Consider the following 12,502-nt stretch of genomic DNA (forward strand, 5'->3'; position numbering starts at 1 on the left):
CATGTCACTATTGGTTAAAATGAAAAGACATAATGAAAGGCCAGCTAACATTGACAATCTTTCACCTTTCAATCAATCTTATTTTTATACAAATTAAAAAGCACTTCAGAGATATGAAGTTTTATTATTTTAAAAAGTCTATGGGCTGGGAATGTGGCTTAGTGGCAGAATGCTTGCCTAGCATGCATGAAGCCCTGGCTTCGATTCCTCTGTACCTCATAAACAGAAAAAGCCAGAAGTGGCACTGTGGCTCATGTGGGGGCTGTGGTTCAATTGGCAGAGCGCTATTCTTGAGCAAAAGAAGCTCAGGGACAATGCCCAGGCCATGAGTTCAAGCTTGAGACTGGCAAAAAAAAAAAAAAAAGGTCTATATGCTTTCATATACATTTCTATTTTTTATATACATTTCTATTTGACTGAGAATCTACATTACCTGGGTCAAGATTTAGTCCAAACTGTAACCTCTCTGTAATTCAGTTTGATTATATATATATATATATATATATATATATATATATATATGATTTAGTCCAACCCATACTGATATTGCATAATCTGCATCTAAATATCTTCAGTATGACCTGGTTTGATGATGATGATGATGATGATGATGACTATTACTACTATTATTCCTACTACTACCTTGTTGTTCATGTAATGTTACGGAAAATTCCTTTAGATACTGACATCTCTGAATTTAGAGCAAGTAGAAAAGGGTAAAGAAAACTAGTGTCAAACGATTTAAAAACATTTTTTACCTTTTCACTTATATTCGTAGTAAAATATACTGTATCACTTCCTGGGATCACAGGTAGCTTGACCCCAAGGGGCAGATCCAGTAGCTGAGCTGCTCCCACCCCGGGAAACTGGGTTTTGTGGGCTCCCTGTCAGATATAATTGGTGATTTTTGTCTTTTAGGTACTGTTCATTTAGTTAAGACTAATCTCCCATTCTCCGCCCACTCCAAACAAAGAAACGCAGGAATCATTCAGAGTTTTGAAGTGCCTGCTCTACAGGACACCTCTAAATCCACCCACTCCAGGTCTCCAGCTGGACGGTTGGAACCTCGTGGCCCGCTGCGTGGGGGCTCTCCACTAGGCCCCAACGAGAACATCGACGCCAGGCTATGGCCACTCACGTCTCCACACTGCTGGCTGTCGGTGGCCACGGTGCTGCTGTTTGTTTTGTGGGCGGCCACATTGGCAGCTTTGGCGCAAGCACTGAGGTACAGCTCCATGGTTGGCTTGCTGTCCTGAGCCTCACCGTCAATCTGCCCTGACCCCTTCCCTGGATTCCCTTCCCGTCCTTTCTCTGTCTCGACCGGACCAGTACTGGCCAGTGAACCCACTGTCCCCGAGGCCCCACCTCCGCGTTCCTGCCTGAAACGTTGGACACCATGGGGATAGAGGGGCGGGGTCACGTTCTCCATCCAGGGCCTTTGGAACTTGGGGTGTGAGTCACTCCCTGTTGACGGGGGTGGGGGGGGGGGTAGTGGAGGAGGAAATTAATCCTAGAGGCATAATCAAAGAGATCACAGTCCAAACTTGCTTGTTTTGTTTTCTGAAACCATCATTCGTCAATCTACATAATTACAATTACAATCTACATAAGCTTTGCTGGTGGTAGCTGCCTAAAATCTGAGAAGGGAGATCCAGGAGGGATCTAAGGCGTCCTTTTTATGATAGACACCTGGTTTCCTTGTAGACATTGTGCCCAGCCCATGTCCAGGCTCCTGCATCTTCCCACCTCAGGTCCCACACAGCTTTGGCCTGCCTCTGCCCTCCTCTGTTCTTTCTAGCTGTCTTCATCTCTCTTACCCGTGTTGTGTGTGTATGTGTGTGTTTTACATTATTATTTCTCTGAATCCGCCTCTCAACCACTCAAAATCTGAACTTCTCAGTTCCTTTCTGCCAGTGATTAAATGAGTACTGCAAAATAGCAGTGTGCTGAACATGGACTTTACACAATTGACGAGACTGGGAGGACTTGAAGGGCAGAGTTAGGATTTAGTTTCACAGTTTCTTTATCTCTCAGTTGTTTTCTGTTATTTCTGTGTCGTTTAGAAATAATAGTTGCCATTTATTAAGATTTTACTAACCAGGTATTATGGCCAACATTTTGTAAACAGCTTTTTCAATAGTTACATATTCTTTTAATTTTCTAAAGGAAAAAAAAAATTCAAAGATTTAGGAAAATGATAATCACCATTAACGCAGTGACTCTAGTGACTATGATATTTGCTCTATGATTATTCCATATTTGTCATTTTTAACATAATGATATACAATAAATGTCATTTTAAACTATAACAAGGTACAAATCATTGAGTTTTGTCACCTTATATTTCTATTTGTCATATTAAGAAAAACCTTTATATATTTAGATTCTGTATTAAGATTTTCCAGAGAAACCTAATCAACCTAATGAAAAGTGTGTGTGTGTGTGTGTGTGTGTGTGTGTGTGTGTGTGTGTGTATGTTGAGAAGGAGGAGGAGAGAAATTAGGAGGAGAGGGAGAGGAAATCGAATAAGAGAGAGAATACGGTTGGTTGCAAAGGCTTGTCAAGTTCAAACATTTTAGCACTCTGTCCAGCTGGCTGTAGATCTAGGGAAGAATTGCAGTTTAAGCTCACAGAATTGCTCACTGTTTAAGATAGATCAACCATTGTTCTAGTAAGGCCTGAGACTGAGTAGATGAATCTGGTCTATATTATGGAGGGCAATCTACTCAAAGTGTGCTCATTTAAATACTAATCTCATTTAATAAATATTCTCAGACAAACCTAGAGAACAATTTAACCCAAGTATCTGAGCATCATGGTCCAGGCGATTTGACCTACAGAATTAACCATTCATCTCTCATTAAAAGCTAGAAAATAGTTCAGAAGAAGCATTTCATTTTAAGTCATACTCTGTGAAATTATGAATTTAATTAATATATACTCTTACATAGATTCATTATGGACACTGGCTTTTCTGATTCTAGATATTATTGATCATTAGTTATATTTAGTATTTGAATGTTTAAGGATTCATTTGATCGTTTTGTTTCCATCTACTCTGATATATAATTTGCAATAAGGTTGGCAAAGTCTTTCCTTTTTTTACTGAAAAAATCCAACTAAAAGAACACCTAACAAATGGTATTACCTACTGAGATGTTCAGTCATAGTATTGTTAATAGCATCATTGTGCTGGAGTTTGAATCCCTTGAGACAATGATTAACTTTAAGCTTTTGTTATTTTTATGGATTTATTTCATTTCCTTGTACTTATTTCAGCACTGTATACCCACAATCTTCCACTGTATTTATACATTAGATACATTTTTAGAAAATGAATTTGAAAAATAGAAAATATTACCTTGAAAATCACTATTTTGCTTGATTAATCAAATATTTTAATATGTATCAAAATATCAGCCTCTTTTTAAGTCTTTAGCCCACTTATTGAGGGGGCTATTGATTCTTTGTGGTCTTGTTTTGGAGGAATGTAATTTTTTAGTTCTGCATATATTTTAGATATGAGGCCTTTGTCCATTGTATGGCTGGTAAAGATCTTTTCCCAATCTGTGGGCTTTCTGTTTATCTTCTGAGCTATGTCCTTTGCCCTGCAGAAGCTCTGCAGTTTGATGCAGTCCATTTGTCCATCCTTTCTTTGATTTGCAGCATTTCTTGGTCTTTGTTAAGGAAGTTCCATCCTATGTCAAGGAGCCCAAGTGTTTCTCGTACTCTTTCTTGTAGTGTTTTCAGGGTATCTGTTTTAATTTTGAGGTCTTTGATCCATTTGGAATTGAGTTTGGTACAGGGTGATATATAAGGATCTTGTTTTAGTTTGTTGCAGGTGTAGAACCAGTTTTGCCAGCACCATATGTTAAAGAAGCTATCTTTCTTCCATTCTGTTTTTTTAGCTTCTTTATCAAAGATTAAGTAGGCATAGTTCTGTGGGTTCATTTCTGGGTCTTCAATTCTGTTCCATTGGTCTTCAGGCCTGTTCCGGTGCCAATACCAAGCTGTTTTTATTACTATAGCTTTATAATGCAGCTTGCAGTTGGGTATTGTAATTCCTCCAGCACTGTTCTTTCTGCTTAGGATTGTTATTACTATTCTGGGTCTTTTGTTGTTCCATATGAATGTCTGGATTTCTTCATCTATTTCATTAAAAAAATAGTGTTGGGATATTAATGGGTATTGCATTGAATTGGTAGATAGCCTTTGGCAATATTGCCATTTTGATTGGCCAAGAGACATATGAAAAAGTGCTTTACATCACTGGTCATAAAAGAAATGCAAATCAAAACAACATTGAGATTCCATCTCACCCCAGTAAGACTGTCCTATATCAAGAAAACTAACAATAACAAATGTTGGTGGGGATGTGGCCAAAAGGGAACCCTACTTCATTGTTGGTGGGAATGTAAACTGGTTCAGCCACTCTGGAAAGCAGAATGGAGATTCCTCAGAAGGCTAAACATAGAGCTCCCCTATGACCCAGCAGCCCCACTTTTGGGCATCTACCCAAAAGACCACAAACAAGAACACACTAAAGCCACCAGCACAACAATGTTCATCGCAGCACAATTTGTCATAACTAAAATATGGAATCAACCCAGATGCCCCTCAGTAGACGAATGGATCAGGAAAATGTGGTACATATACACAATGGAATTTTATGCCTCTATCAGAAAGAATGACATTGCCCCATTCATAAGGAAATGGAAGGACTTGAAAAAAATTATAGTAAGTGAAGTGAGCCAGACCCAAAGAAACATGAACTCTATGGTCTCCCTCATAGGGAATAATTACCACCGGTTTAGGCTAGTCACAGCAGAGGATCACAGGAGCCCAATAGCTACACCCACATGACCACATAAGAAGATGCCAGGTGAAATGAACTCCATGTTATGGAAATGAGTGTTATATCACTGTTGTAATTACTTTCAACATGCCATGTGAAACAGTAGCTTCTATTGTTGATGATCCTCTTGTATCCCTTTCCTGTGGTTGTACCTGTGCTATCACTGTATCTTATCTGAGTACACTGAAAACCGTGTATACAGGTATTAGAACTAGGAAAGTGAAAGGGAATACCAAAATCGAGAGACACAGGATAAAAAGACAAATGATTACAAAAGCAATACTTGCAAAACTGTTAGGTGAACAAGTCATGGAAGGATAGGGAAAGGGGGGTGGGGGATGAGGGTAATGAGGGAGGAGGTAACAAACAGTACAAGAAATGTAACCAATGCTTAATGTATGAAACTGTAACCTCTGTACATCATTTTGACAATAAAAATTTAAAATAAAATAAAATAAATTATCAGCCTCACTTATGCTTAAGCAATGTAAAAGTTACTAAAGTATTTTGTATATCATTGTAAGTAAAATACAGGCATGTAAATAATTTTAGTGCATATCTGAGCGTAAACTGCAGTAGATAGTCTCTGAATTGATTCTTAATGATCTTGTCTTCTGGTTTTCATATTCTCATGGATTAAGTGGGTTGGGCTTCTATCAAACAGAATATAGCAGAAATTGAGGGAAATCACTTCTAAGAGATTCTTTTTGTCTTATTCTCTCATTCATTTGCTCTAAACGAAGCTTCTGTCAATTGAGAGCTATAGATGGACAGGAACAGGTGACAGGAAAGTTGGGCAGGCTTTTGGCTTCCCAGGAAATAACTGTGGTCTTCAGTTCAACAGCCTCTGAGCAACTGAATCCGACCTGCAACCATCTAATTGGGCCTGGAGTCAAATATCTCTCATTTTGGTCTTAAAAAGGATTATTAGGGGCCCAATAATCTGATTGCAGTTTTGTAAGAGACCTTTAGACCAATACATATGGCCAGACTGTGCACACATGCCTGAGATATAGAAACGGACAGGCTAAATGTTTGTTGTTTTCAGCTCTCAAGTTTGGAACAATTGATTGTATAGCAATAGATAACTAGTGCTTACCATGCACCATTTATTGGTGATCAACTAACAAAGTAACATCATTAAATCTTTTCATTAATGTTGGACAGTTTTGAAGGTCTTTTATTTTTAAATACAGTACTCTGGGGTTAGAGAAAGAAAATATATTCCTGACATTAGAAAATTTAAAATTGTCTCATTTCCAAGGAATTATTCATTCCCCCACTCTGCCTCCACCTACAAGTACTGGGGCTTGAACTCTTGTTCAGCTTTGTCAATGAGGGCTGGCACTATACCATTTGATACATGTGTCCACTTATAGCCCTTTATTGGTTAGCTAGAGAAAAACATATCTTGAGTTTGTCTTCATGGTCTGGCTTCTAACCTGGATCCACAACTTGTTTTCTTAGTAGGTAGGATTAAAGGAGGGAGCTATTTTTGCCCATCTTCCAAGGAGGGATTCCTAATAAACAATTGTTTTTCCTTAGAATATTTTAGCAAACTTATTTTCTATATCCTATATCTCTTAATAAACTCTTATATACATATTTATTTTCTAGACTTGAGTAGTATAAAATCGGGGAAAATAATATAATATCAAAACGTGTGTGTGTGTGTGTGTGTGTGTGTGTGTGTGTATCTTCATCTTATTGTACACTATAACTCAAAGACCTGAAAATCATGAGGGACAGATAGGATGTGGAACCCATATCTTTTTCTGATCCTATCTTAGCTATTAAAAATACAATGTCTAAACTGTTTCACATACTTTAGTAACCCACTATCATTCCATTTATTTACTTATCAAAACCCATTTTATTCATAATAACTAATTTACAAACTTCCATGTAAAAGACTTTCTATAGCTGATTTTAGTAGATCTGCTTATTCATCTACACTTACTTATGGCAAATATGTACCCTATCCTTTTTCCTCTAATTTATTTTTCAGGTAGAGGCTAACATTTTCCATTCAGTGACAGTAGAACACAAGTTTCCTATCTATGGCCTCATGTTTAGCTGGGATTATATGCATATACTACCATTTCTGGCTTATTCATAATATTTTGCTATTTTTCAATGTTTTTACCCAGATTCTCTGGAACTATGATTCTCCCCTGACAAAGAGCTGAGATTACTGGTTTAAGAAATTGTGCCTGGCTTTATAGGTTTTTAAAATTAAATTAATATAAAAGAGAAAAAAGGAAACAGCAGTTAATAGTTTTTCAGACTTGGTGAGACTATTAGTTCATGTGAATGCACCTTAGTTACTACTCTGTAATTTTTATATTTTTCTTTTTTAGTGCATATAATGTACAATATTTATATTGTGATTTTACAAAAGAAAACAATGTGGTGAACTTTGAGTATATTCTTATAAAATTATTGCAAGCTTCAGAATAGAAGTTGTTATTTAATATCACTCAATTGAGCATTTTTATCTAACAAGTAAAGATATACAAAATCCCAAATTAGATTAGTAAGGGTTTGACGTTATAACTCAAGTCTTCTGTCAATTTTCTATCAGTTCATAGATCCTTAGATAGCCATGTACTCACTGACCAAGCTTAACTTTGGATCTATTTTGCTTAAGAGGTACAATTTCTTATTAAATAAACACATCCATGCATTTGCCACAGAAATATGAATATTCTCACTTTTTTAAAAAAAGAATAAACATTCATTTAAATACTTGTAAATGAATCTTGGTTAATTTTTTTTTTTTTTACTTTTCTAATCTTCATACTATTGAATTAAAGGACATTTACTTTTTGTTAACATGGAATAATTGTCACTTAGTCATGTAGTTATATTATAAATACTCTCATGTAAGTTCTCAGACCAAGTGCCTATTAAAAATATTACTAAATCCTTATCATGCTCCAGCAGCTGGTTGTTTATATTAACACTGAGGGACCACAGTGCTATTTCAGTAGGCTGCTTATCAGTTATGGTTCTTAGTTGTTAATTTTTTATTTACCTAATTAGCAAACAGTCTACGAACAACTTTATCTTCAGTACAGTTTCAAAGGTAATGAAGGTGAGACAGAAAAAGACCTCTGGAGACATTCTGCAGAAAACCAATTCAACCAAACCAAACCAAACAAGTTCCCAGCAGTTGATCTCTAGCTTGCTTGAGGCTTTTCCATCTGGATTTTGCCTTATCTGAGATCAGGAGCTCACTCCTGTTGTGTGAGCATTTGTGTGTATTGTTGTTGTACTATTTCCTTTTTCTTGAATAATTATACTTTGTTTTAGATAGATATATTTTCTTCATACAGAAAACTCTTGGGTTTTGCTTCATAGAGTAATTAGCAATATTGTTTTAAGGAAGTAAATTAAGTGATTTTCATACTGTGTATGCCATCCTCAAACTACTTTGTGCTTTATTTACTTTTTCTTTTGCAGTCTCTGACATTTTTGTCTTCTTTTCCAGCCTTAAAAAGAATTTTATTCGTTCATTATTATTATTATTGTTATTTTTTTGTTAGGGTTTTACAAGGTTTTCCCAGGCCCAGGTTGGCCTTAAACTCCCAGTCTCCTGCTTCAGCCTCCCCACCAACTAATTTCTGTTTTGTAAGACTATACTTTCTATGCCATTTGACATCAGAAGAGGTGAGAAGATAAGGGAAAGGCTTCACGAAAACATCATAAATCATTAGAATGATTGGCTTATATTAAAGGTAAAAAAAAATTTCAGCCTGATATTGTTTCCTGTAAGTTGCAGTATATTAAAATACTAGTGAAGTGATTTGAAAGAACAATTATATCTTTTTCATTCAATCTTATGAAAAAAGTGGCAAAAATATACACTTGCAAAATAACTATAGAAAAACTAAGATTTGAGTTACTGTTTAATACTTTATATGTTTTCAAAAGTCAAGTAAGCATGTAACTATGAGTTCAGAAGATGTAAAATTCATTTAATGTAAAAATGGAAGAGAGAATTGGCTTTAGAAATTGGTTTCAATCAGCCTTTAAACAAAGCTCATCAAGTATTAATGCACGTAAAAATTTAAGGCATATTTATTTTTGATTGTGTATTACCTCTAGATGGAGAAAATCACATCTCTTCAAATTATTTCTGAAGATAGAAATTATCTCATGTACTGTGCTTATTTTAAATACTCATTTTCTTTCCCATTCTCTTTCTCAAATTGTATTTTAAAAACCCTACTTACATTGACTAAAAATACCAAACTAGTATGTAATTTTTAAAAATTTGTCCATTATGTAGAAAATGGATTTCTTCGTATTTTTTACTAACTATTGCTCAAGTGATATTTAAACACTTGGAGGCCAAGATTTTTATAATGTCATTGACTACCTAGAATAAGCACAGATGGGAGCAAGTATCGGAGGGTAATTTCTTGAATAAAACAATACATTGCCAAAATACAATAATGCAGGTTTTCCTCATCTCTTATCTCTGAATGATATATTTAAAATTTCTTACTTGGGTGAACATTGTAAGAGGTGTGAAGATGAAAGAGGCTACTAGGATATCTAGAATAATGAATGGATTGTTGCTAATTGCAGATAATAGAGAAATACCCTGTACCCATTTGATATTGGTTGGTACTAAACTTTAAGTGGAAGATAAATACCACAAAAAGAAGTCCATATTGTAAGGCCTCTCCTTTAGTCACTGGATGACATTTTTAATACCTGACATGTCAGAGATTTTGCCACACACAGTTAAAGTATTAATAAAGCTACAAGAATTTGGGGACGAATTAGCTCCTAATACACTAATACTCTAATCCTACTGTGATGAAGTTATCTGTCAGAAGCTTTGGGGCAAAGACAAAACAAAATAAAGTCTACCTGGTGAGTTTCCAACTTTATAAAGTCAGGATTTTTTGGTGGGTGGGGGGTGGGGGAAGGATCCAGCAGCACGAAGTGGTTTCTACAATCTTGTGACTTTTTTTTTCCCCCTAAGAAAGCCAGGCCACAGCTAAAACAGTGGCATCTGAATCTAGAAAAGTCTAATAGAAACACACATCATGCATTCCAAGCCAGAGGAAGCAAGAGGCTCCAGGAAGAGAAAGAAAAGGTAGTACTGCTGTAATCAGCTAGGATCTCAGAACAGGGGACTGTATTAGGTTTATGTTGCAGGGAGTATTAGCATTGAAGGCATCTTCACAAAGGTGAAAGCCAGAGGATCTACTAATTCTTTCACAAACTCAATCCAAATCACTGAAAGACCCTTGAAATATACAGAGGAAGGTTAAATTGCAACAAAATGCTAAGAAACTGAATGGAAATCTGAACTCTTACAAGTTAATATCTTGTTAAGACAAAAACCTTCATGTTCTTTGAAATAATGTTATATTTTAGACTTTCTTTTGCAGTTTATGATGTGCAACATTCTATTTAGCACAAAACTGTTAAGCCAAGACATATTAAAGCAGGTAATTGGCTATGTTCACTGAAATCAACATGTGCTAATCTTAGGATAGCTGTGGTGGCTTATGCTTGAAATCCCAGCTGTAGGAGAGGCAGCTGTAGGAAGATTGCTAGTTAAGATATTTTTTTTTTTTGCTTAAGACTAGCACTTTACCACTTTAACTTCTATTTTCTGCATGTTCATAACATTCTTTAATTTCTTAAAGATATTTAAAATCTATTTTAGTAGCTTTAACTTCATATTCTTTTTAATTGTGTTTCTATTGAATGATTTTTCATTTATTTGTTATTCTAATTGTGCTGCTTATTTTCATGTCTACTAATTTCTCTATCATTTTAATAGTTTTACTAAGATATAATTTACATAGTATGTAATTTGTTCAGCATAAACATACAGTTCAATGATTTGTAACATAGTTATTAATATCATTACCACAAGCCATCATAACACTGTTACCACATCCACGCTCAATATCATCCTTGTATTCCAACATCCTCCTCAAAACTAACAATAGGACAGAAGTATCTTGCCTTCCTAAGGAATTACGAATCTACCATATGTCAGTTGACAGTTTGGTACACACTTTCATACTACCTAACATATTTACTTATAAGTTTATAAGCTAAATATAGTTTCCACATACAAGTGAAAACATGCATCCTTTGTCTCACCAGGACCTGACTCACTGTTTTTTTTGCCAGTCCTGGGCCTTGGATTCAGGGCCTGAGCACTGTCCCTGGCTTCTTTTTGCTCAAGGCTAGCACTCTGCAACTTGAGCCATAACGCCACTTCTGGCTGTTTTCTATATATGTGGTGCTGGGGAATCGAACCCAGTACACTCTTGCCATTAGGCCATATTCCCAGCCCTCTGACTCACTTTTTAAAATAATTTTTTTCCAGGTCTTTCCATTTCTTAAAAAATGGTACAATTCAATTCATTGCAAGTTTTCTTCTAGTCCATATCTTTGTACATTCAATTTTTCTTTTCTTTTTTTTTCTTTATTGTCAAAGTGAAGTACAGAGGGGTTACAGTTTCATATGTAAAGCAGTGAGTATATTTCTCGCCTTTTGCAGAGCAGAAAAATTTAATTCAACCCCCAGCACCTCAGTTATTTACTTCATGGATCTTGACCTTGTGCTGCATTTAAAAACTCATTATTAAACCTAATATTATCTAGAGAAATAATTCTTTTTTTTTGTCAGTCCTGGGCCTTGGACTCAGGGCCTAAGCACTGTCCCTGGCTTCTTTTTGCTCAAGGCTAGCACTCTAGCACTTGAGCCACAGCACCACTTTTGGCTATTTTTTGTATATGTGTTGCTGGGGAATTGAACCCAGGGCTTCATGTATACGAATAAGCACTCTTGCCACTAGGCCATATTCCCAGCCTGAAATAATTCTTTTGTAAAAGTTAGGCTTAGATACTCTTTGTATTTTGCTAGCAAATACTGAATATCATCTATTGTGAAGACCATTTCCTTTTTTTAAAGATTAGTTGGCCATATTTAGGTGGATCTGTTTCATAAAAGAATAGACATGATGATAAAGTTATGTAGAAATTGAGATTTAAATGTTCTTACAAAATGGATTAGAGATTGTAATGTAAGACTTGAAACTACTATAGGATAGAATAGGGAATATATTTAAAGAAACAGACATAGGCAACAGCTTTCTGAGTAGGATTCCACTGTATCAAGAAATGAAGACCAAGCATTTGCCAATGGAGTTGCATCAAAGTACAGTTTTTCAGCATATCTAAGGACACAATTGAATAGAAAATATTTACCAAGTTATTCACTAGATAGAAGATTAATCCTCTGAACATGTAAAGAACCTACAAAATAAAATACCAAAAACAACCTACTTAATAAATAAGTACTTAATTGGAAAAGTTTCAGAGGTTGGAGGTTCTTCAAAAAACAACAAATAAACAAAAGAAAAGTAAGCAGAGCTATCATGTGATCTTTCAATACCGGGTACATATTTGAGGGAATGTCAGTCAATATACACTAGAAATATCTGCAAACACAGGTTTATTGCAGCATTATTCACAACAACTACATGTGGGATCAGTCTAGGTAGCTAACAACCAATGAATGCATAGAAAAAATGTGGTGCATATACACAAAGGAGTATTATCTAGCCATAAAGAAAAATAAAATGTAGGGCTGGGAGTATGGCC

General features: G+C 35.6%; 1 protein-coding gene across 1 annotated transcript in view; it reads right to left on the reverse strand.

Moving 5' to 3' along the window:
- Positions 1 to 1,237, reverse strand: part of Fsip2 (fibrous sheath interacting protein 2) — a 70,325-nt gene extending 69,088 nt beyond the window's left edge. The window contains exons 1-2 of the mRNA XM_048345744.1: positions 1,139 to 1,237; positions 759 to 884 (exon numbers count right to left, since the gene is read on the reverse strand). Coding sequence (XP_048201701.1) covers positions 759 to 884; positions 1,139 to 1,237 — 225 coding nt within the window. The remainder of the gene's footprint in view (positions 1 to 758; positions 885 to 1,138) is intronic.
- Positions 1,238 to 12,502: the final 11,265 nt, after the last annotated feature.

Source organism: Perognathus longimembris, chromosome 4 (assembly GCF_023159225.1).
Source record: "Perognathus longimembris pacificus isolate PPM17 chromosome 4, ASM2315922v1, whole genome shotgun sequence".
In the NCBI taxonomy this organism is placed as follows: Eukaryota; Metazoa; Chordata; class Mammalia; order Rodentia; family Heteromyidae; genus Perognathus; species Perognathus longimembris.